Raw genomic sequence first — 24,872 nt, 5'->3', positions numbered from 1 at the left:
AACATGGAGAAGGGAGGGAGGGTGCTGAGGGTCAGAGATCTATATGTGGACCATAGAGTGGCAACCCCAGGGGAACTAACTGAGAAGCTCAAGCCCGAGAAAGGAATGAGTTCCGATATCTCCAAATAGGGGCCTACCTTGACATGTTCCCCTAGCTACCCGGGCACACACTACTGGACAGGCTTTTAGCACAGGACGAATTAGGGGAGGATAGGTGCACGGACATATGTGGACGATTGCTGGAGTAGGTAAGGGCCCTACTGGACGAATTGAGTGAGAATTGGGAGGAAGGGGATTTGGATTTGTTTATCGTCACGTGTACCGAGGTACAGCGAAAAACATTTTCTGCATGCAGCTCAAACAGATCATTTAGTACATGAAAAGAAAATATATAATAGGGCAACAGAAGGTACACAGTGTAAATACATAGACACAGGCATCGGGTGACGCAAACAGGAGTAGCATTAATCAGATTAGTCCATAAGAGAGTCATTGAGGAGTCTGGTAACAGTGGGGAAGAAGCTGTTTTTGAATCTGTTCGTGTGTGTTCTCAGACTTTTCTATCTCTTTACTCCTGGAAGAGTGAGTAAGCCAGGTGGGAGTGGTCTTTGATTATGCTGCCCACTTTTCCAAGGCAGCAGAAGGTGCAGATAGATTCAATGGATGGGAGGCAGGTTTGTGCGTTGGACTGGGCTGTGTTCATGACCCACTCTAGTTTCTTCCGGTCTTGGGCCGAGCAGTTGCCATGCCACGCTGTGATGCAGCCAGATAGAATTATTTCTATGGTGCACCTGTATAAGTTGGTAAGAGTCGATCTGGACATGCCAAATTTCCTTAGTTTCCTGAGGAAGTATAGGCACTGTAGAGCTTTCTTGGTTGTAGTGTCTACGTGGGTGGACCAGGACAGATTTTTGGTGATGTGCACACCTAGGAATTTGAAGCTGTCAACCATCTTCACCTCGGCTCCATTGACGCAGACAGGGGTGTGCAGTACTTTGCTTCCTGATGTTAATGACCAGCTCTTTAGTTTTGCTGACTTTGTAGGAGAGCTTGTTGGTGTCACACCACTCCATTAGGTTCTCTATCTCCCTCCTGACTCGACGTTGTTCGTGATCTGACCCACAACAGTCGTGTCATCAGCAAACGTTTAGATGGAGTTGGAGCCAAATTTTGCCATGCAGTCGTCTGTGTATAGGGAATATAGTCGGGGGCTATGTATGCAGCCTTGTGGGGTCCTGGTATTGAGGACTATGGTGGGGAGCACTCTGGAGCGAAATACTACACAGGGTGAACTCCAACTCCTTGTGCGTGAGGCTGAGCCTAGCGTAGTGAAGGTGGTACACAGGGAACACCTGACCAGGACACACACAGGTGGAAGACAGACGGAGGGGGTCCGGCCAGAATTTCCCACATGTTCTGGTCTTGCCCGGGCTGACCAGATTTTGGACCACCTTTTTCAAGACCATGTCCTAAGTCATGGGGGTTAAGGTGGAGCCATGCCCATGAGTGGCGACCTTCGGAGTATCAGAAGCAGCCAGAACTCTTTGATGGGAGGAGGGCCGATTCCCTGGCCTTCATCTTCCTCACAGCCCGATGACGGCTCCTGCTCGGATGGAGATCGGCAGCGCCACCCAAGGCTTCGGACTGGCTGGTCGACCTGGCGGAATTCCTGAGGTTTGAAAAAAAGAAATTACCATCAGGGGGTCTGATGATGAAGGATTCCACCTCAAGTGGAAACAGTTCACCAACAGCTTTGAAGGCCTGTTCGTGACCTTGAGGGGAAGTGGTGGGGGGGGGGGTCCACATCCGTTCACAACACTACAAAGAAAAACAGTGTTTGCACTACACCCAGGGAAGCTCAGGGGCTTATAAGATGTAATAATCTTTACTGTCAAAGTAGGCTTACATTAACACTGCAGTGAAGTATTGTGAAAAATCCCTAGTCACCACATTCCGGCGCCTGTTCGGGTACAGAGAGGGAGAATTCAGAATGTCCACTTCACCTAACACGTCTTTCGGGACTTCTGGGAGGAAAACGAAGCACCCAGAGGAAGCCCACGCAGACACGGGGAGAATGTGCAGACTCCACACAGACAGTGACCCAAGCAGGAATTGAACATGGGACCCTGACGCTGTGAAGCAACAGTGCTAGCTACTGTGCCTCCGTATTGCTGTTGTGTATTTTGTTTTTGATTGTATGTTATTTTCTTTATTTGTTATAAATGAAACCCTTCAATAAAAATAGTTTGATTTGAAAAAATAGTTGCATTAATGTTATATATTTTGTTTAGCTTGCAACTTGTATTCAAAAAAGTATATTGCAAGGGAATTTCTAAGATATGATCCTCATTCACAAAAATCTTTAAAACTGAGTAGAGGTATTAGCAGAGGTTACTGATGGCAGTGTTGTGTTGTAACAAAATAAATAACGAACAGTGGCAACTGGGATATTCACAGCCCCTGTTATTTTAGTATGATTTGTAGCTCCAGCTATTTTTTTCTTTGATTTTGGACCAATGTGATCCATCCAGTAATTATGTGCTATAAATTACATTTTCTCCACTCGTCCTTCCAATTCAGAAAATCATAAGCCTACAGAAATAGGTTGCCAATGGTAAGTAATTTTATAAACTGAGGCTGCAATTCATAGAGCATCAAAAAATGCAACAAAAAAAAGTGAGATTCTGTAGCCAACACAAATTTCTGACTTTGAAAGCTCTGATCTAGCACAATGTAAACCCACTAGTTTTTTTTCCAGTCCAATTGATCATATTTAAGTAATTGTTTATCTCATCCTATCTGATTTCTGGCACCCTTCTCTCTCTCCTTCTCCACTTGGACCAGTTGGTTCTATTCAACAGACTTTCTGTGCTTCTTTTGTATAGAGAATTACACGAATAGCAGTGAGAACATTGGCTTATCTGATAGTTTAGTTGCATATGACAGAAATCAACTCTGATTCAGAATGTTAAATAGTAACTTTGAGAACTCACTTTGCAGGCTTTCAATAGAGTTTAAACATTTTTCAACCAATTAATAACATCCCATTCACATAAACTGCAACAAGATGTCTTAATGTAGTGGTTGAGGAATATGTCTTGTCAGCTCATCTGGTGGCTGCTGTTAGTCCACAAGACTAAGCTGTTATCAGATGTTTCAGTATCAAGAAACTAGTTCAGTAAGAAGTCTTACAACACCAGGTTAAAGTCCAACAGGTGTGTTTCAAACACGAGCTTTCGGAGCACTGCTCCTTCCTCAGGTGAATGGAGAGGTATGTTCCAGAAACATTTATACAGATAAAGTCAGAGATGCCAGACAATGCTTGGTATGCGAGCATTTGTGGGTAATCAAATCATTACAGATCCAGAGATAGGGGGTAATCCCAGGTTAAAGAGGTGTGAATTGTCTCAAGCCAGGACAGTTGGTAGGATTTTGCAAGTCCAGGCCAGATGGTGGGGGGTGAATGTAATGCAACATGAATCCCAGGTCCCGGTTGAGGCCGCATTCATGCGTGCGGAACTTAGATATAAGTTTTTGCTCGGCAATTCTGCGTTGTCGCGTGTCCTGAAGACCGCCTTGGAGAATGCTTACCCAGAGATCAGAGGCTGAATGCCCTTGACTGCTGAAGTGTTCCCCTACTGGAAGGGAACATTCCTGCCTGGTGATTGTCGCACGATGCCCGTTCATTCGTTGTCGCAGTGTCTGCATGGTCTCGCCAATGTACCACGCTTCGGGACATCCTTTCCTGCAGCGTATGAGGTAGGCTACATTGGTCGAGTCTCACGAGTATGAGCCGCGTACCTGGTGGGTGGTGTTTCCATGTGTAATGGTGGTATCCATGTTGATGATCTGGCAAAATCCTACCAACTGTCCTGGCTTGAGACAATTCACACCTCTTTAGCCTGGGATTACCCCCTATCTCTGGATCTGTAATGATTTGATAACCCGCAAATGCTCGCATTCCAAGCATTGTCTGGCATCTCTGACTTTATCTATATAAATGTTTCTGGAACATACCTCTCCATTCACCTGAGGAAGGAGCAGTGCTCCGAAAGCTCGTGTTTGAAACAAACCTGTTGGACTTTAACCTGGTGTTGTAAGACTTCTTACTGTGCTCACCCCAGTCCAATGCTGGCATCTCCACATCAAGAAACTAGTTGCATAGTAAAAGCAAAAGTGGAATCTGCGCAGATTCTTCATTTCTGCCAATTACTTTAAATTATACGGGCTGTATGGATAATTACTAATGGATCACATTGATCCTTCCTTCCTTCCCTCCCTCCTTCCTTCCTTCCCTCCCTCCCTACTGAGCAAATTACAACCTACTATATGCAACACCATCTACAGGCATATCACCACATCCCACTTCCTTAGGAGATATTGAAGTTTGTTTACAAACATGATTACTATCATTACTCCATACGTTAGTAATAATCATAAACATGATAACAGGTTTAACTGGGGTGTCCATAATGTTATGGGCCAGGGTTTATAAACTCCAAAGTGTACAATGGAGTCCACCTGACCTACAACCTTTATGTTGAATTTGACTAGGTTGAGCACAAGAGTATTCCTTTTCGGTGTTCTTCAACTAGGCGCTTTCTTCCCTCCTACTCCATCCTTAAGCGACTTCTTAGGCGCTTTTAATCAAAAAAACAAGCTTTTTTCAAAGAATTTAGGTAACATTTGTATAAACACACAACAGCAAGCACTTTTATCAATTACAAACATAAAGAGCCCACACAGCTACAGTGATCTATGTATAACCCTTAATGAATTCCCCTTTCACAGTTCCAATTCAATAACAAAATCCAAGTAAAACCAGAAACCCCTTTTCAGAGGCGTGGTCCAGAACACACTATTCTCTCTTGACTAAGACTGTTGTTACTGATACATTGTTCCACTTTTCAACCAGCAGATTTGAATTCCTTCCAGAAAGCTATTATTTCTTTTAAGTTACCAAGCAGTCTGGAACAGCCTTTGTAATGAAGATAGAGGCACTTCTATTATCCTGTGCAGTTCAAACCAGTCCAAAACCTCAAAGCGAAAGTAAAATTCTCAGAGCCACAGCCCAGCTCCACCCACACAATGACATCACTGAAGCCATGTGATAATACAAAAACCTTTCTTAAAGGGACACTCGCATGACAATAAACATAATATGCTTGATCAGCATCTGTCCCTTTCGCACAGGTTAATGTGCCTCCATCACAGGATCACTCTTGTGATCACTTGGGCTGTTGTCAGTCTTTACGGAGACTGGTTTACGTGCCAGTCTCTTGCATCGTATCCTCTTTACTCTGTACCTTTGGAAGGCATGCACCCATGATTGCCACACGTACGTCATCAGCTTTTTTTTTGGTTTCTTGCTACGACGCTGTTTGCTACTTCGCTGTATGGTTTCTGTCTTTTCTCTCTCTGGCCTGTCAATCATGACCTCACCACCTTCTCTTTGTTTGTTTATGTTTCTGTTGATGCAACACAACAGTGACATCAACTACACTAATACTACTTGTGGGTTTATTGTGTTACTCCTTGCTAGATCAAGCGTAGATAATGAACCAGCAGCATTTTCAAGGATTTCCAGTCAACAGGATTCTGCTCATAGTATATTGTACAACCTTATTTCATGTACTATATTTTCAAAAGTAACTGGGTAGTTATTTACTTCACTTGTGATACAGTAACAATTTAAGATGAGAGGATTTGACCCAAACCAACTTTGCCAGATCCACTCCTGACAAAAAGTATCAAAGATGTTCAGCTTGGATTGCATAAGGAGCATCTATAATTGACAAATGTTTCTGAAAATCATGTAATTAATAATTGCCATGTAGACATCTCAATCCGCAAAAAGAGCATCTTGTGAATCTGCAGCTGGAATAGCTGAAATTTTACAAGTTCCTTCGGTACATGCGTGCCTCAAGCACTTTTGGATGTTCAGACTGAATTAGCAGGGAGCGAGGCACTTCTTGACAACTCAGTTGATGGTAGCTTTGTCATAAATGAAGGACAATTCACACCCAAGATTTATTTCTCCTTTAACCAAGCATCTTCCAATAGCAAACCTGGTATAGTCAGACTTAAGTTGACCAGTCCTGGCAAAGGTTCAGGGAGTAACGGAGCTTGCCAAGAAGCAAGCTTGCCTCCGGGATCAGTCCCCATCTGTGCTCCCTCTTTAAACATTCAAAGTCCCTGGAGGCTCAAAACCAACTGCTTGATTACATTTTTTTTTACAACAAAAATTTTTGTGGTTGAATTGTAGAAGCTGTGGCCTATAGCAGAACCTTGTTATAATAAACTCTTGTTATTGCAAACTTTGTTCCCCTGTCCCCCCATGGTTCTGCTTAAAGCTCCATTACAGTCAAGAGAGGACTTCAAACCTCAATTACATGAATCCATGATTAGAACTGATATTTCCCTGGTCCCCATAAGTTTATAATGATGAGATTCAGTTGTTTTGCAATAAAATGTTTTGCTAATAGCTGTTATTATTACATTGTTGTAATTTGGCAATTATTGGCTCCAATTTTAACAATTGTTGCAAGAAATGCGGTCACTATAAAAAGGATACAATTTTTACTGTGACTAGAATAATATGTATATCAAAGGTGTTTATATTAAATCTAACCAGGAATATTTTATAAGACTTTCAGGAAACCATACGACTATTTTCTGAAAATATATTAACTGAAAATTCAATCTTCCCTTCCATAAAGTAAGAGTTTATTATTCAAGTTTTATTTTATGACTGGCTAGCAGGATAAAAGTGTTTACACCGCTCAAAATAATGTTTTATTAAGTAGTTATTACAGGATTATAATTTATAGGAACGTTTACATTCTGAAATTATTTACAATATGTATCAAATATCTATTACGCTGTAAATTCTCCAGTCTGAGATTTTGTAATTTTCTGGATTATAGAATTACGTTAGAATGCTGTGTAAGAACTGGAAAAATGATAGATATATTTACTTGAAACCGAAAACTCTGATAAAATATTATGAAGCAGTAATAAAACTTGTTTTACTCATCAAAAAATTGTATCTTCCATGTTTCTTTTCCCAAATTACTGCACTAAAATGATGGCAATGAGATCAAGGGTTTGCTCAAAAGATTTCCGTACAACCGTTATTTCTGATGAATAGATTTCCAGACTGGATAGGCTACAATGTATTAAAGCATCTGTAAATACTTATATTGATCAACTTTATGGTTACAGTGAATAAAATATACTTTCATACACCTGTTAAATTTTAAATTTGAGTTGTGAATGACTGTCTTTAATTGCTGAGCTCACTTTTGGCACTTACAGGAAAGAATTATAGAACGTCTCAAGGAGCAACGTGAAAGAGATGATCGTGAAAGACTAGAAGAGGTTGAGTCATATAAAAAAGAAAATAAGGATCTTAAAGAGAAGATTAACAATTTGCAATCTGAGCTAGCAGAAAAAGAGGTTAGTTACTAACCTGAGGTTATAATTTGTATTTCACTAGTCGTCACAATGGCTTAGATGTGCTTTCATGAAACTATCAGACTTCACTATCATCACTCTGTGTAATTGATACTGACTTCTGGTGCCCCACATTCCCCTTTAAAAGCAGAAATTGGCGATTTCCCAATCCTGCCGCAGGATGTGCCACTGAAGTCCCCGCAGATGGAAATAAATTAGAAATCACTGATTTGATGTGAACTTCCACTTTTAATATGTTTAGTCTCACTCTAAGTACTCTTGAAAAGGTTGAGCCGTATTGATGAGGTGTAACTTGATTTTTAACAGCACACTAAGCCATAATTATTGCTGAGAACCTCCCTGGCTTTGAGAAACCAATTTTATATTTATGGAATGTCACATTTCTCAATTTCACCCTAACAAGTCCATAACTTAAAAAAAAAGAAATTCATATATTTCAGTTTCTACCCATTTGCATATCCCAATCTTTATTTAACATTCTGAAGAATATAGAAAATGAACGATAAGACCTGTATATTACTTGCTGGCTTGCTGTTCATGATTCTTCAGTGAGATTGACAGTTTAATCTGCTTGATGGCATCACTGTTGCTGGATGTTGGAGATTCCCTATAACTGGCGCCAGAATGAAACTAACATTGGGAATGGTGAAATCGATGCCATAGAGCTTGCTAAATCTTTGTGGACAATTTTCTTTTGAGGTCAGCAGTGAGCACCCTCACTTCATCACTGACTGCAGAATCTGGGCATATGGGTAAAACTTTTTTTTAAAAAAAGAAAAACTTTAAATGTAGCACATACCGGATGAATTTCTGCTCTTTTGGGAGAAAGTTTTAGCAACTAAATATTGATAGGTTTTAACTGGCTTTCCGTAATACTTTACAAGGGTGTACAATTTTACTCCATGCAGTTGGAGGCTACGCTCAAAGGAAGTGAATTACAGAGAATCAGGGCTCCAATGTTCTAGCTGCTTCTTATTATCAGTCCCTTCAAATGTAGTTTTGACACTGGGAGTGCTAACCCCCTATCCTATGGAGTTCAGTGTAAAACAATTTATTATTATTGATTTAAAGATATACATCCAGAATTGAATAATATTTTTTAAAATACACGTGAAAAATATTTTTAGATTGTGATCTAAAGGACATTATTTTCAATGATAATTATTTATTTTCTCTCAGTCTAGTTTGATTGACTTGAAGGAACATGCGTCCTCATTGGCTTCAACCGGTTTAAAGAAAGATTCCAAATTAAAATCTCTAGAAATAGCCATAGAGCAAAAGAAAGAAGAATGTAGTAAGTTGGAAGCACAATTAAAGAAGGTAAGTGTCAAGTTGGGGGGGAAAGTGGTTTCTCTTGGTTAATATTTGAACTGGCTGGTGCTAATCTGAATTTTTTAATGACTTAATTTTGCATCACTGAAGAATTCCTGCTAGGATTTAATCAAACGAAATTAAGACCTAGACATTGAATCAGTGTGGGTCACATGCTTAAAGACCTTGAATTTCCTTTTCTCCAAATATATCACATTAACCAAATATTTAGATTCCCCTTGCTTTAAAGGTAGCAGTAACTGTCTGCATATTCACTTTTGTTAGTCTCTGATGAAAGTGGAATATGTACTTTTTTGTGTAAAGTACCTTTCTTTCACTCTGGGTTCCTTGTAACGTTCTCACTACTTTGCTCGGAGGAGCTGTTCCTCAGGTTTCTCACACTCCTTTTCCTGGTGGAAAGTTGACTTTTTCCTTGATTTTCAATATATAATTAAAGATATTTAAGTTGTTTGTCCAATGATTAATTAGTCAAGGACTTCTGGTGACGGCGGGCAGGAGGCAGCCGCACATTGGAGGGCTCCCGTTCGGGAACGGCATTTTCGGGGTTTAACGCCCGGCCCCAGGGGCAACAGTGGTGGCAAAAGCAGGGGGAAGGCACAGTGAAGGGAAATGTAAAAAAACGACCGTGAAAAAAGCGGCTGAAAGCCTGTTGGGGAGTGGAAAGGTCACAGCGGGGATGGCAAGTAAAGTGGAGGCTGGGGCACCAGGTGAGGCTGCATTGCCCACAGCTGAAGAAATGACCAAGGTGATGGCTGTGGAACTCGAAAGGCAGTTCACAAAGCACATGGAGGCGATGAGGAAGGAGAAGGGGGCGGTATTGAAAGTGCTGGTGGAGGAGGCGATTGCCCCGGTGAGGGCGGCAGTATTGAGCGCAGTGGTGGAGGTGCGGGAGGTGAGGCGTTGAAGGAAGTGGATCACAGTGCAGCACAGTGATCAACTTACCTCGATGGGGAAGGAGATGCGGAAGGTGATGGAGATCAACAAGGATCTGCGAGCCAAAATGGACGACCTGGAAAACAGATCCAGGCGACAGAATCTGAGGATTGTGGGCCTGCCCGAAGGAGTGGAAGGCCCGAGGCCGACTGAGTATTTTGCCATGATGTTGGCGAAGCTATTGGGGGAGGGGGATGATCCCTCCCGATATGAACTGGATCGGGCTCATCGGTCGTGGAGGCCTATACCAAAGGAGGGTGAGCCGCCAAGAGTAGTGACTGTGTTTCCATGAATTGTAAACACCACCCTCCCCAACTCCTCCCCTCCGCTTCCCCTCACAAAACTCCTCCCCCAACCTCTGTTCCTTCCCCACCAACTTTCCACCCCGGTTAGACTCATCGGAACCTGTTCTACCAGGCTCCGATGGCCGCAGCCCCTCCCCCCACCTCACTCCCGTTCACTGGCCGGCTTAAACAGGCCTGTGTATGGGCCTCGCCCGGGTTTCTTTCCCCCTAGCCCGGTCCCAGGAAAACCATGAAATCCGCTTTAGCTGGTCTGGCCTACGTGTGACTCCAGATCCACAGCAATGTGGTTTACTCTTAAATGCCCTTGGATGGGCAATAAATGTTGGCCCAGCCAACGACGCCCATATCCCATAAACAAATTTTAAAAAATTGGAAGTATAACAATAGTTTTGATAAGTTAATCTGCAGCAAATTTCCCAATAACCGTGTAATTATACTTTTCCAGGTGAAAACTCTTAATTCTCATGTGATCTCCACATGGTGCATAGATTAAAAATCCTGAATTCCCGATTATTCAAGACATATTCTGAAATTAATCTAGAGATAAACCTGCTATCATGCAGATTACCTTTCAGAGAATGGCATATGGCGCAGTGGTTAGCACTGCTGTCTCACAGCGCTGAGTACCTGGTTCGATCCTGGCCCCGGGACACTGACTGGGGTTTGCACGTTCTCCCCTTGTCGGCGTGGGTCTCACCCCCACAAGCCAAAAAGATGTGCAGGGTAGGTGGATTGGCCACGCTAAATTGTCCCTTAATTGGAAAAAAAGAATTGGGTACTCTAAATTTATTTTTAAAAAAAGATTACATTACCTTTCAGAAATATTAATTTGTTGGATGCAATTACAAATTATTTGTAATTTAACCCAATGAAAGTGGTTTTACTGCAGGGTTTCAATTATAATTTTGGAAATTCTCCAATAAATATTTTATAAAAGAATTGCTGCAGACATTGATGAATATTCAAAGTAGCTCAAACTGAAAGGAATCCTTGAAATTAAGGTCTGTGATAGGTTTGAATAAAAATCTCAGATTTTTCCCTAATTGTTGTATTCAATTGTTTCTGTTGCAGTTGGTTTTAAACTAATGTTTGATGTTTTTACTGTGGGTGATGCAATTGAGTTAAATCATCTAACATTCGGTGCCGAGGTCCCAGGTTCGATCCCGGCTCTGGGTCACTGTCCGTATGGAGTTTACACATTCTCCCCATGTTTGCGTGGGTTTCACCCCCACAACCCAAAAGATGTGCAGGATAGGTGGATTGGACGTGTTAAATTGCCCCTTAATTGGAAAAAAATGAATTGGGTACCCTAAATTTTAAAAAAAAAATCATCTAACATGCACCTCAAACTCGATTATTCATGTAGCTCTTAGAATCTCAGGAGAGGGGGATCACTCACAACATTTTCCAGAAAACAACTGATCATAGGATTCGTTAGAGTCATGGTTTTGTATTATGCTTGCCCCCCCCCCCCCCCCCCCCCCCCCCCAAGCCCCTGATCTAACCAGATTCCTTAGTGTGAGGATATTGTTATTCCTTTTGTGGAGTAGCACTTATATGCATTAAGCATTGGTTTTGTGGAGCTGAACTCTGTTTGGTCATTTGCTGATACTCAGATATCTGAAATAGCTTTCACTTTCTTTTTTGCTATATCATAGTACACAGAACTATCTTTTACACTCCTAAAAATTGCCTCCCCTTGACCAGTTTCTGCAGAACAATGGATGGTTTCGTCAGAAGTTGTGTCACTCAGAATAGGGAGGGTAGATTCTTTGGGGTGTAAAGGAATGCTGAAGGGAGAGCATTAAGACCTAAATTTTGTTTAGTTCTGATCTCCAAAACATCTAACCCAATCCCAACATTAAAATAATTTGCCTTTTCTCTGTTGAAAAAATGAATTTCCCCTCTATAATGTGATTCTGTGGATTATCCGGAGGCAAATTCCGAACATGTTGGATTTGAGCTTCTTGTTTTGATGGAAAATTGCAATATGCAGTTTTGAACCGCTGTAATTAATAAAAGTTGCATTTTCCAAAATCTCACACTCTAAATTGTACGTTCCTGCAATTTCTTTAGCAGGGCAAAAATTGCAGAGAGGGCCATGCTTTCTCTCATTGCTCATGAAAAGAGGAACTTTCAAACCATACAATTATATTTAAAGTAAACATCGCAAAGATTCACAATACTTTGCAATTTCTTGCTTGCTGGAATCCAAGCTGATTGTTATCAGAACAGGCAAAGTACAAAGAGAGTTTGCAAAGCAACAACTGAAACATGTGAATTTTCACGTAAACACTTGGCGAAATGCTCATTACCAAATGAAGACAAATAACAAATACAAGCAAACAATTTTCAATCTGCCGTTGGAAGAAACTTTTGGAAGGCTGAATACCATTCACCTATAGCATAGGAATCACTGTTGCTGATTCAGTGAAGTGATACTTATCTTAGAAATGTGATGATAAGCATTCCATTGGCACTGTGATTTTTGCTGGCTCCCTTTGTGATGTAACTTGGTTTATTTTGGCTGAAAGTCATGTAGACAGAACCCAAATGTCTGCTGTTTGATGTTTTATTATTGTTGGTTTTCTGCTCAGTTATGAACATTTTTAAAGAAAATCCCTGTTCAGATGGCCAATTGAGTTTTTAAAAATGATGCATATATATTAATTAAAAACGGTTGAACTTGCACAATAAGAAAAATTTGCAATTAGAATGTCAAATTACATCAATACACTAAAATACAAGAAAAATTAACTTGGATGAGAAACTTCTTTTGGATTAGATTTCAGAAAGTTCTTTTCACCTATCAAGTGGCTTCTGTAGTAATTTGTTATTAAATGTAACTTTTTCTTCAAAGACACCATGTGGGGCATATAGGGCCTGCTTAATTTTTGTAATCCTTGAAATAGAGCTGTCATCACATGACATACATTTTTATCCATTGCCCACCACACCCTACCCAGTCCCAAGGAAAAATATGCAGAATGTTAGAAAATGCCTGAGTAATTTATGTAATCATTAATTAGACTGTCATTAAAATAGTTTTGCACCCTTTTATGTAACCCCCCTGCCCCCTGAAATTTAAAGTTCTTCCTGCACAGCACTCTATGATTGTATAGCGTTCATTTCAAAAGTTCTGCCTCCACCCGTATTTTCAGAAAAATCATATTTTATTAATGCAACAATGCTTGAATGTTCTCATTATCACTATTACAACTCTCAGTAGAATCTGGAAACTATAACTTTTCCTTTTTTAAAAATGAACATATTGCAAATAGATGATAGTTTGAGCGTATAGATTTTGAAATCTTTGGAGGTTGAAACTGCTTATATTATACACAATATGGTTACATTTACATAATTTTGTTAGCACAGTTAAAGCTTTAACATTTTTGATAATTCATATTTTAACAACATTTATGCCATAACCAGACATAGTTTATTGCCTAAAGTAATTACATTCATTTTTTAAAGTTATGGAAGGAAAGTTACTTAGTATCCAAATCATACCACCCTCCCTCCTCTGTTCCATCCCCCCACCCACCCCTGCACTCTTGCAATACCCTTCTGGGGCTGCTGTTATGTTATAGACTTTCCTTACGCCGATCCTCTAAGTGTACCATAGTAGTTCCAATGCTGCAATGACCTTTGTGAAAATGCATCCTACAGTTAAATTCACAGCATTTGATCTTTTAAAAAGCTCTCCTTCGGTATCCCGAATACCACCTGAATACTTCTAAAATTAAAAGAAAAGGCAGTTCTAAATCAGAAAGTAATAAAACGGCAAGCAGCATGAATCAAGGTCCCATGCATGTGCTCAACAGTGCTTGCACTGAAGATGTATCCATTCCGCGTTCCCCACAGTGGAGTGAATGGCAGTACAGCCATCAGTTCGCAGTCGCACTGATACATAGAAGCAGTGCTGTAACAATGAGGGTGAACTGTTTAATCTCGTCCTTTAGACTGAAAATATCGATGAAATATATTTCATTAAAATTTCAAATTTTGTGGTCACCTGATAACCTATATTCGATGCAATACTGGTACAAATACAATTACCATGAAAATGTAGCAAAAGATTTATCAGAAGAATAACATAAACGCTGCTTTTAATTGTGCGGTCAATCAGAATTGACATATTTTGCCATAAAATGTGCAGCCCTGCTTGTTACAATCCTGGCATTTCCTTTTCTGACCAAATGTGCCACTGAATATTCACCAAATTAATTTCATTTCAGCAAGAAATCATGATGTGTATTAAAAATCAAAAGTATTTTTGTGATGTGTAATTTGGTCCAGAAATGCCCTCCATTCCCGTAACAGCCTCCCCGAATAGGCGCCGGAATATGGCGACTAGGGGCTTTTCACAGTAACTTCATTTGAAGCCTACTCGTGACAATAAGCGATTTTCATTTTCATTTCATTTCATGATGTATGGAGTTCTTTTATGGAGTTGGCCCGACAAAATGGACCTTTCCATTCAGAGAGCTGCCCATTTGACTTTTGGAGAGCTTCAAAATGTAAAACTTATGTATCAGAATTGAATGAATGCAAATCTATTATAAAAGTAAACTAACATTTTTTTAAAGTAGCGCGTTGATTGCAAATTCCAAAGTTAATCGGGTTAAAGACAATCAACATCTATTGTCATCCTCCCAAGATTGTACTTCCTTTGAAATCTGTTAAATAGATTACCTTTGCATTAAAAATAATATACTTCAAATTTAATACCCTGATTTAATCAAGCTTATCTCCACAAATAACTTTGAAGCCTTCTGATTAATTATAACTGTTATAAACCAATGGTGCTTTTAGTAATTCATCACTTGAACAGAACGCTTAAACGTATCATCAGTGGTGGGAAGCTTGGTTTATTTCATGGAATATGTAACTGGGAGGAGAAAAAAAGGAAAGTAACACTAACTAAATGTTTTTACTCTAGCTATTCTTTTTATGAGCCAAAAATAACATTTATGTTTCCTTAGTGCCTCTCGCTTTCACTGTGGAATGTTTGGAAACTTGAATTTCTACTTTTAAGAGACATTTTCTGTGTAAATTCATTGGATTTGTTGAGCTAATGCTGTTTTCCTGAATCTTTCCTTCTTCCTGTCTGTGCTTCATTCCTTCCCACCTTTGCAATGTAGCAAGCTGAGCAGTTGTTCAATCAGATGTACATACCAGTAAGTGGTTCTAAAATGCCATCTGTAACATTTGAAAGCATGAGGAACCATTGACCTAATATTGTGCTTATACCAAAGTGCAGCTCTGCAAACATTTCAAACAATTGCAATTTTTAGTCACACTGGAATAAGTAAGCTATGTAGACTTCAAGGTCTTGCGTTGTTCATGCTTAAATGGTAACTAATTAGAAACTGGCATAGTGAAACCGTGGTATTGTTTCTTGTGGTGCTACCTTTAAGTCTACAAAGCCTTGGCAGATTGACAGTTTATGCACAGACCAAATTTAGCTAAATTTTGGTTTGCCCTAATATTTTCAACTTGTTAGGATATGATAATTGGCAAATTGGTAACACTGGCAAGTTTTATAGTGAAGGTTTACATTCAAATTCTTGTTCATGAAATCCTTGATTGTCATGAAGAACCATAATGGGGAACACAGACACCTTTTGTTCTGTGCCTAGACTGTTGTCAAACATAGGAATTCATTGCAGAATTGGGAGCACTTAGAGGGTTAACTTTTTATAATGAAATCAAATTGGTTCAAGTTTGCATGTTTCGGTTTCTTTGTTTTCAATCACTTAAACTACTGTTTTTCTGCACTTGACTAATTTATTTTTACGAAATTATTCATAACCCTAATACTTTATGTAGCTAATTTTGTTCATCAGCTTTAAAGATTTGTATTTACTTTTCTTGCTGCTTTTGTGAACTTCATGTGCAAATTTGTGAATGCTACACAAATATCACTGTTTTTTAGGTTCTTGTAAATTCTAATTTTGACTCTTGTACGTCTAGGCATGTGCTTTCTCATAAACGTACACCATTTTTTGAGATTAGACAATAATTGAAGAATTAGCTTAAGTCAATTAATTCTTAAACTGAATCCATGTACTGCTGGCATCTGAATGAACTAGTATATGTTAACTATGCTCTCTTGAGACTCAGATCCTGGAATTAATATTGTTAACAGTAACTCGTTTCATTGTGTTCATTACCTTTTGGAAAGCTGGTCAATCTGCTTTTCTTCATCCTGCCATTCTAATATAAATAAAGGACAATAAATGAAGAACACTTCAATGCTGAACCCAGACGTTAAGATGTTTTATTGCTGTCATGTCTGTAGTGCCACAAAATCTACTTTGCATTTTCTTTTCTGGATTTATTTCAGTTGTATTTAAATTGCTAATGAATGATGAATTTGTTCTCATCTCCTCTCTCTCAATCAGTTACTACATACCTAATAAATAAGAGGTAATAAACCACTGCATTTAATGGCATATGTTTAGATAGCTCTGAATGATAATACGCAACAGAATGTTGCTTAGTTTGGCAGTACAATTTACAACAGAATTAGTTTACTGAAAAACATGCATAGAATTAGTGACGGTGCTCCCAAATTATCCTTCTGTTTAGAAATATGTTGAACAAAGCCCAGCAGTTTTGATTCAGCATATAAAAACATTTAAAATAACCAGCAACACTTTATTGGATGATGCACTTATTCTTTTGGTCATTTTAGCATAAGAAAACAATTTAATAATGCAAACAAAAAAATCACCAAAAAGAAATTTAGCCTCCTCAGAAGAATCACGCTGTAACTTTTCACATTCTGTAAGTTGCAATTTGTTTTGGTTTCATTTCTGTTCCCATCCTTATTTGTCCTGTTTTGTCTTTTGTGCTTGGTTTTATTTTCAAGATACCGATTAGGAATTATGAGGAAGATAGGGTAGGCCAAACATTGCGGTGCTTTTTATTTTGGTTTCATTATTTTGTGTGTGTGCCTGTTTGAAGTCTAAAGTACCAAAAAAAACTTTGGCTGCAAATTTTCCTGCACTGTCATTCATTGTATTCCAATCCCCATCCATGATAGTATATTTAAATTATTTTATTGGTAAAACTGTGCTCTACTTTAAAGCATGTGTGTTAGGCTTGTTATGAAATTCATGGAGTTTGTGTGTGTGTGTGTTTTTTCAGTAATTATGAAGTGCTGTGCTGTAGCATAATTTCAGGAATTAAAATGTTTATTATTATGGTGTCACTTTCATTTTTCTTTACTTTCCATGTGAAGGCTCATGATGCTGAAGAGGCTGCTCATTTGAACCCAGAGTTGGGTGAGAAAATGAGACAACTTGAGAAGGATGTGGCATACTACAAAGAGGAGTCTGGTAAATCCCAGGCCGAAGTTGACAGACTCTTAGAGATCTTGAAGGAAGTTGAGACCGAGAAAAATGAGAGAGATAAGAAAATAGCAGAGCTTGAGAGGTAAGCATCAACTTTTTAATTAGCATGATAATGCAAGTTAAGTCAACCTGATAACCAGGGGAAGCAGATTTCCTGTAGTCGGAAGTTAATTTCCGATTAAAATTATGAAATGGAGGGGGTTCAATGAAAATTAAAACTGCAAGCTGTTGCTTTGTGCTATATCTGAAGCATGGTTATTGGAATGCCACTATCAATTTGTGCAAGATGATAAAGCATTTAAATTTACTGTCTGTCTGTCTCTCTCTCTCCCCCTTCTCTGAAATTGTTTATATTCTTGCATGATTATCAGCTCCCCTTGCATGCCCTGCTCCCATGCTTGCTAATGAGATGGACTGAAGATCTGTTCACCAGCCTCTGTCAAGACTGCTTTAATGTTCACCATAAGCGACTGCATACTGTTTCTGCACTTGAACCAACAGTTGGTTTGTTGAATAATCATTTCTCTCCCCCTCCCTCACCACCCTGTTTCACTGCCACAGCTTGGGGGTGCTGACAAGGTGCAGGAAATCACTATAATGAATCATGCCACGCCACTTGGCACAAGATATATTTTACTTTTTGTTTTATGTAGATTTTTTCTCCCTGAAGCAGGTTGTCCTAAGGTAATATTGAGTGATTTTCAGGGAAGCACTTGCAACCTTTTTGGTAACATCAGCTTGCGTGTATGTACTGCCTGTAACATAGGAAAGAAAGCAAGCCAAGGGGCTTTTCAGGAGCCGAAACAGAGAAAGGTTGACACCAAGCCAAAAAAGTGAGCTAATTGGAGAGATGATTAAAAGCTTTGTCAAAAAAGTAGGTTTTTAAGAGCATCATAAAAGAGAGAGGGACAGAGAAGTTTATGGAAGAAATGCAGGTGCCCGGCTAGAACTGGTGGGGAAAAATGCTGAAGAGACCAGATTTGGAGCAATGCAGAGTTTTATGATGGCTGTGGAGTTGCAGTAGATGAGAGTTATTGATGGGGCAGAGCCATGAAGAGATTTAAACACAAAGATAATTTTAAAATTGAGGCATTGGTGGACCAGGAACCAATATAGGTCAGCAAGCATGGGCGGGGAAGGCTGGGAGCGATGGATGAATGGGTTGGTGCAAAGTTGGACAGAAGGAACCAAGTTTTGTATGGGCTTCAGTTTGTAGAGGGTGGAAGTTGGGAGGTTGCACAGGGAAAGCATTGGAATACTGCTGAAGGCAACAAGCAATTTGTTTTGCTGGAAACACTGGTCAGGAAGGGGAGTGGAATCTGTAGCTGGGGAATAGAGTTTGTTGCTGGGACTGATGACAATGAGATCTGGGCTCCAAGCTCTAGAAATCCACCCTTACTTCCTAAACCACTCTGCATCATTAGCTCTCACTCCTTTAAGATCCTCTTCAAACCAAACTCTTTGACTAAATGTTTAGCCACCTATTCAAATGTCCTTCTACCGTTTGGTGTCAACTTTGCCTCATGGCATGCTCTGAATGCTTTGGGAAGCTTTATTACATTAAACTTGCCTAATAAATGCAAGTTTTGTTCAGTCTTCCCAATGTTTATTGAAGAAATTGCTGGCACACCCAATACTGAATGTCAGACAAGCAATATTATAACATTAAGGCAGTGAAGTGGTTGGGGAGGTGGGGGGGGGGGGGGGGGGCACTGGAGAGAGCAGGGTGTTATCAGTGTTGGTGTGGAAACTGGCGCTGTTATTTTGGATGATGCCGCTAAGGTGCACCGTGGAGATCATAAATGGGAGAGGGCCAAGGATCGGTCATGGTGGAAATTTTCTGCAGCCCCTAGGGCGTGCTTCCTGGTGGCACGAGGCAGCCCACCATTGGCCAGCAGTGGGATCTTCTGGGCCCAAACTGTCAATGGAATTTCCCATTGAATCCCAAATCGCACCCCCTGCCCATTGGTGTTCTCCTGACGTAATTGTGCAGGTGTGGGTGGAAAGAGAAGCCCCTGCATGAGAATCTCTCAACAAGTGTTCTATTAGTAACAATTTTGCTTAAATATTTATTGCAATGAACAAACATTTACATATGAAAGTAAAAGAAAAATGACTAAGGATACCAGAAATCTGAAATAAAAAAAAATTGTGGGGAAACTCCGCAGGTCTGCCAGCATCTGTGGAGAGAGAAACAGGGTTAACGTTTCAAGTTAACTATGACTCTTCTTCCGAGCCGTTGACTTGGTTTCTGACTCCACAGATGCTGCCAAACCGGTTTCTTAACATTTTTAATGTATTTGGCTAGTAAAATGTGTTGCCTCTGAAAGGTGACTATTTTGAATTGAAGAAAATTGCTATAATTGCAGTGTCAGGAGAAAAGTTGCATCCATTTAAAGCTCCAAGTAGAACCCAACATTTCCTTTACATATTTTGAACCTTACATACAGGGTAAGGGATGCTGCAGCTATTAACCAATATTACAAAGCAAACAAATCTGCTGAAGTATGTTGTAAATTCATAGTTTGCATTTGATCAGTTCACTCACTGTGCCATTGTTAACCTCAGAACAAAGTCAACTAATATTGTTTAACATTATATGCTGTTTAGAGGTGCTCTTTGGGATGTGAACTAAAGCAGCGTTACTTCAATTGGCTTTGGTGGTCAATGAAGTGTTCAGTATGGAGGAACTTGAAGGTTCCATTACTTTGCACAATTTTGATGCATTTTTTGAATTCAATTCTCACTTAGAGATATAACAATGGATAAAGTTGTACAATTTGTTATTAGACGTTCGGCCCAACTAAATGCTCCTTGAGGTTATTTGGCAATAATTGGTCAATCAGAAAGACTGCCTTGGCTCTGATTATGTTTCAATTGTAATTGATTTTTTTTTTGTTCATTGGCTGTGGGCATAGCTGTCAAAGCCAGCACAGTTGGTTTAGCACAGTGGGCTAAACAGATGCCTTGTAATGCAGAACAATGCCGCAGTGTGGGTTCAATTCCCGTACCGGCCTCCTCGAACAGGCGCCGGAATGTGGCCACTAGGGGCTTTTCACAGTAACTTCATTGAAGTCTACTTGTGACAATAAGTGACTATTATTATTATTATTATTTTTATTATTATCCATTTCTAATTACTCTTGCAAAGATGGTGCTGCACTGCTGCAGTTTGTGTGGTGGTTGTATTCCCACAGTGCTGTTTAAGGGAGGGAATTGGAGGATTCTGACCCAGCAGCAATGAAGGAATGGTGGTCTAATTCCAAGTCAGGATGGTGTGTGACTAGGACAGGAACCTGGAGGTGTTCCCATGCATCCATTTTTATAGTAGGGATTATGGGTTTGGGAGATGCTGTTGAAAATGTCTTGGCAAGTTGCCTGCATGGCTCTTTGAGAAGATACCTATTGCAGCTGAAGCATGCTGGTGATGGAGGTAGTTACTATAGAACACAGAGGATGGGGTGCAACTCAAGTGAACTGCTTTGTCCTGAATGATGTTGAGCTTCTTGATTGTTGTTGGAGCTGCACTCATCCAAGCAGTCGAAGGGTGTTGACTTGTCCCTTTGCACTTTTTGGAAAGGCTTCAGAGAGTCAAGTGGTGAGCCACTTGATGCCTAATACTCAGCTTCTGATCCCTCTAGGCCCAGTACATAGCTGGCCTAATTAAGATTTTGATCAATTGTGACTTGTTTGAACCTTTGTTGTTGGGGATTCAATGATGGCAATGCGATTGAATGTTAAAGGAAGATGGGTAGACGTGCCCTTGGTGAAGAAGGTCATTGCCTGGCACTTGTGTGGCACAAATGTTATTTACCATTGACCAGCTTTAATGTGGTCCAGGCCTTGCTGCATGTGGGCAGGAACTGCTTCATTATCTGAAAGAGTTGTGAGTGGAACTGAACAATGTGCAAATATGAGCGAACAATTCCACTTTTAACCTTCTGATGGAGGGATAGTCACTGATAAAGTAGCTGAAGATTGTTGGGCATAGGACACTACCCTAAAGAACTCCTGCAGCAATGTCCTGGGGCTGAGATGATTGGCCCCCTGACAATCAAAACCACCTTCCTTTGTACAGTGCATGTCAGCAGCCAGTGGAGAGTTTTCTCCCTGATTCCCATTGACTTCAATTTTACTCGAGCTGCTTGATGACCCAGTTAATCAGCTACTGCCGTAATTTGAAGAGCAGTCACTCTCACCTCTTCATCTCTTTGGTCCATGTATGGATCAAGGATGTAATGTAGCCTGGAGTCAAGTGTATGACAGAAATGCTAATTGACTCATACAGCTTAGATTAAAATGTTACCATTGAGTCAGCAAGCCAGTTGGGAACTATCTATTCTTCATATGAATTTCAACTTTTATTTTGAAAAAAAAAACAAGCATAAATAATATTTATTTTTGCAAGATCATGCCTTCGCTTTTGAAATTTCATAGACTGTTAATTTATCGATCTTAAGACATCTTGTTACACCATCAAAAATCCATGTAATATTGAAACTTATTATTGCCAAGGAATGCAAATTAATCTGGTCTGAAAATATGACCAATATCTGACCAAACAACTGCGAGAAAAATAATTGGTCTATATCCATTTATCTAGGAAGATTATACTACACAATTAAAACGTTGAAACTTCTGGCCACGCAATATATTGAGACCGATGAGGATTATTTTTATTAATGCTAGCTATATTTGTAATGGGGCATTGGAGAACATTAGTGTGGCTGTCCTAAATAGAGATTTAGTCAATATGCGAATAAAAACAAATTTTAATATTTGGGCTTGCAATGTTTTGACTTCCTGAAAGGATGAAAGCAAAGAAGACACTTAATATCTTTGAATACACAACAGAGACAACAATATTCAGTTCTCAGGGTTACATATACAGCGAAACCAGAAATAAATTTACGATATGATTCACCATCATCCCCTTTCACGGGGTATACATACAGAGGTAATTTCTATTAATTTGTTTATGGGATGTGGCGTCCCTGGCTGGGCCAGCATTCATTGCACTTCCCTAACATTTCAGTTGTCAAATGAACATTTTTGGAAACTATAAAATTTGAGGCAGTTGGCTCAGATTTGCAACTGCAATTTGTCTGAGATGCCAAAATATATTAATTGTTTTGCTACTCTTCTAAGGATATTTTGCATGGAGATTCAAAGTACAGTGCTGCTGGTATGTTGTGTGTAGTATTGTATAAACGTGGTAAGTGTGTTGATGAGATCTGTCTTGCTATTTTTATCTCTTCCTGTTCAGTAGCAGAGAACACACTCAGAAGCACCTCTCGGTCTCAGCCCAACAGCAGATAGGGGGGTTGGCCTGGGATTTCTTGGGAAAGTGAGTGCTCTGCCCCAGCATGCATTGCCGATGTACTATATGCTAAGCTGTTTATGCATATTCCCTTATGACTTCCTTGTGGTTTTCCTCCAATTTGCATTTTGCTAAACATGCAATGTCCTGTTTTTGTTGGCCCACAGCAACAATTAATTTTTGACAAATAAATCGACAGCTCTTTAGTATCATTCCTTACGGGAACTCTGAATTGACACCTGCATGGTCATAAGATTTCAAATGATAATAGACAATGTTGGATACAGTTGCAAACATCTAAAGATATGAATTCTTCCCATTCTATAGATGATTCTACCCTTGATATATCAACAACAGCTAATAATGTACACTTATATACAAAAGAAAATGAATGCGATATGATCTTGTTGAAAGTGGAAAACTTGGTACTTTGTCTGAAATTAGCCCCCCCCCCTAATTAAAGTATTAAAGTTGAGATCAGTTGCCTTGGCCCAGTGTGATCCTTGGTACAAGTACTTTGACTAGTACAGAATCCAGGTTAGCTATTACATCCTAGTCATTGAATAGCTCGCTGACACTTGACAGGAAGATGTACATATGGATATTGGCTACTTAGTTAAGTTATTAGAGAGTACCAGCCATGGCTTATTAGTAGCACTTTTGCCTCAGAGTCAAAGTGTTGTCTGTACTCTCGTATAGTGATGAAGGAGTGCAATGCTGTTGGAGGTACTATGTTTTGAATGAGACATTAAATGGAGGCTTTGCCCTACCTTCTTGGATGGATATAAAAGATCGCATGGCATGATTTAAAGAGCAGACAGGGAATTTTCCCTCATGTCTTGGCCTATATATCCCTCAAACAATATAACTAAAATAGATAATCTGCCACTTCCATATTCGTGTTTGTGGGAGCTTGCTGTGCGTAGATTGGCCGCTGTGTTTTCTACAGCAGTGACTATTCTTCAAAAGCACTTCCTTGATTGCCATAGCACTTCAATGTATACTGAGGTCTGCATAAATGCAAGTTCTTTCATTTGCCTATGGAATTTTAGCTTAACATTGTTGTCAAACATGGGAAGTGGATTGGCCATGCTAAATTGCCCCTTAATTGGAAAAGGAATAATTGGGTAGTCTAAATTTATCAAAATAAAACATTGTTGTCAAACAAATTGATGAGGAAATGCTGCTAAGGCGGACAGATTTTCACTCCTAACATTGGCAACAACAAATCCACCAAAACATTTGAAGATGCACCAAAGACTTGTTGATGAGCTTTTGGAGGAAGGTGATATTTTTCAACTGAGGAAAATTGAAACGATTATGTGCAATTTAGCTTACAATGTAACTCAGAGTTATTTCAGTGACGGGGCATCTAACCTCTTTGGCCGAATATTTGTTCCATGTGAATCTTGCTGCAATTATGGTATTGACTAGTTCTCTGTGGCTGTTGATGGGCGAGAGATGGCACCCATCAAAACCAAGCACCCACCCCACCAACTATTACTAGGGCTTTTATACATGCTGCTATGTTGTGATCACTTCCATTTTCAATAGCTAGGCAGTGATTTGCCCATGGGCACTTTAAACTGATGAATGGCAAACTGTTTAAAAGCTGTTTAAACTGTTTGGTACGCTGTATTCGCTTTCTTGAAAAATCTTGAAATTTGGATGTTTGAATAAATCATTGCAAAAGATTGCCAGAAATAACCAAATGAGCAAATATCATTTTCAATCCAAAACAAAACAAGCAGACGATTGGAGCAGATAAGCCACACAGGTTTTTAAAAACAAGAATCCTAGATCATTTAATGTTCCTGATTTCAGAGTTTAGTCGTTGATCGGCTGTCGAAGAGCAAATGTTTTGGTTCAATTACCATATATTTATGGAATACTCTTTCAAAATCTGGGAATGACCATGTCATTAAATCAGACCCTCCGAATTTTCTACTGTTATTAATTCCATATATTTCCCTGTGCTGTATTGACCTTTTGGAACAGTTACACAGAGGTTGAGGCTCGGGCAGTATTATTGAATTCCAATTGCCTAGGTTTCTGCTAGTTAAGCCTGTAGATTGAATTTCCCACCAAAAATCTAAATGGGTGTTTCTAGTCACTACCATTAAAATGATAGTGATGAGGTTA

General features: G+C 39.6%; 1 protein-coding gene across 13 annotated transcripts in view; it reads left to right on the top strand.

The window, feature by feature from the left end:
* LOC119974015 (ERC protein 2) overlaps positions 1-24,872 on the top strand; it is a 1,008,595-nt gene that overhangs the window by 508,933 nt on the left and 474,790 nt on the right. For 7 of the 13 annotated variants that reach the window (XM_038812795.1, XM_038812802.1, XM_038812794.1 and 4 more), the window contains 4 exons: positions 7,318-7,458; positions 8,656-8,796; positions 15,194-15,229; positions 17,299-17,492. In XM_038812795.1, the coding sequence (XP_038668723.1) occupies positions 7,318-7,458; positions 8,656-8,796; positions 15,194-15,229; positions 17,299-17,492 (512 nt within the window). The remainder of the gene's footprint in view (positions 1-7,317; positions 7,459-8,655; positions 8,797-15,193; positions 15,230-17,298; positions 17,493-24,872) is intronic. The other 6 variants (XM_038812801.1, XM_038812804.1, XM_038812800.1 and 3 more) reach the window with 1 other exon arrangement.

Source organism: Scyliorhinus canicula, chromosome 11 (genome assembly GCF_902713615.1).
Source record: "Scyliorhinus canicula chromosome 11, sScyCan1.1, whole genome shotgun sequence".
Lineage (NCBI taxonomy): Eukaryota > Metazoa > Chordata > Chondrichthyes > Carcharhiniformes > Scyliorhinidae > Scyliorhinus > Scyliorhinus canicula.
This window is presented reverse-complemented; position numbering and strand designations above follow the sequence as displayed.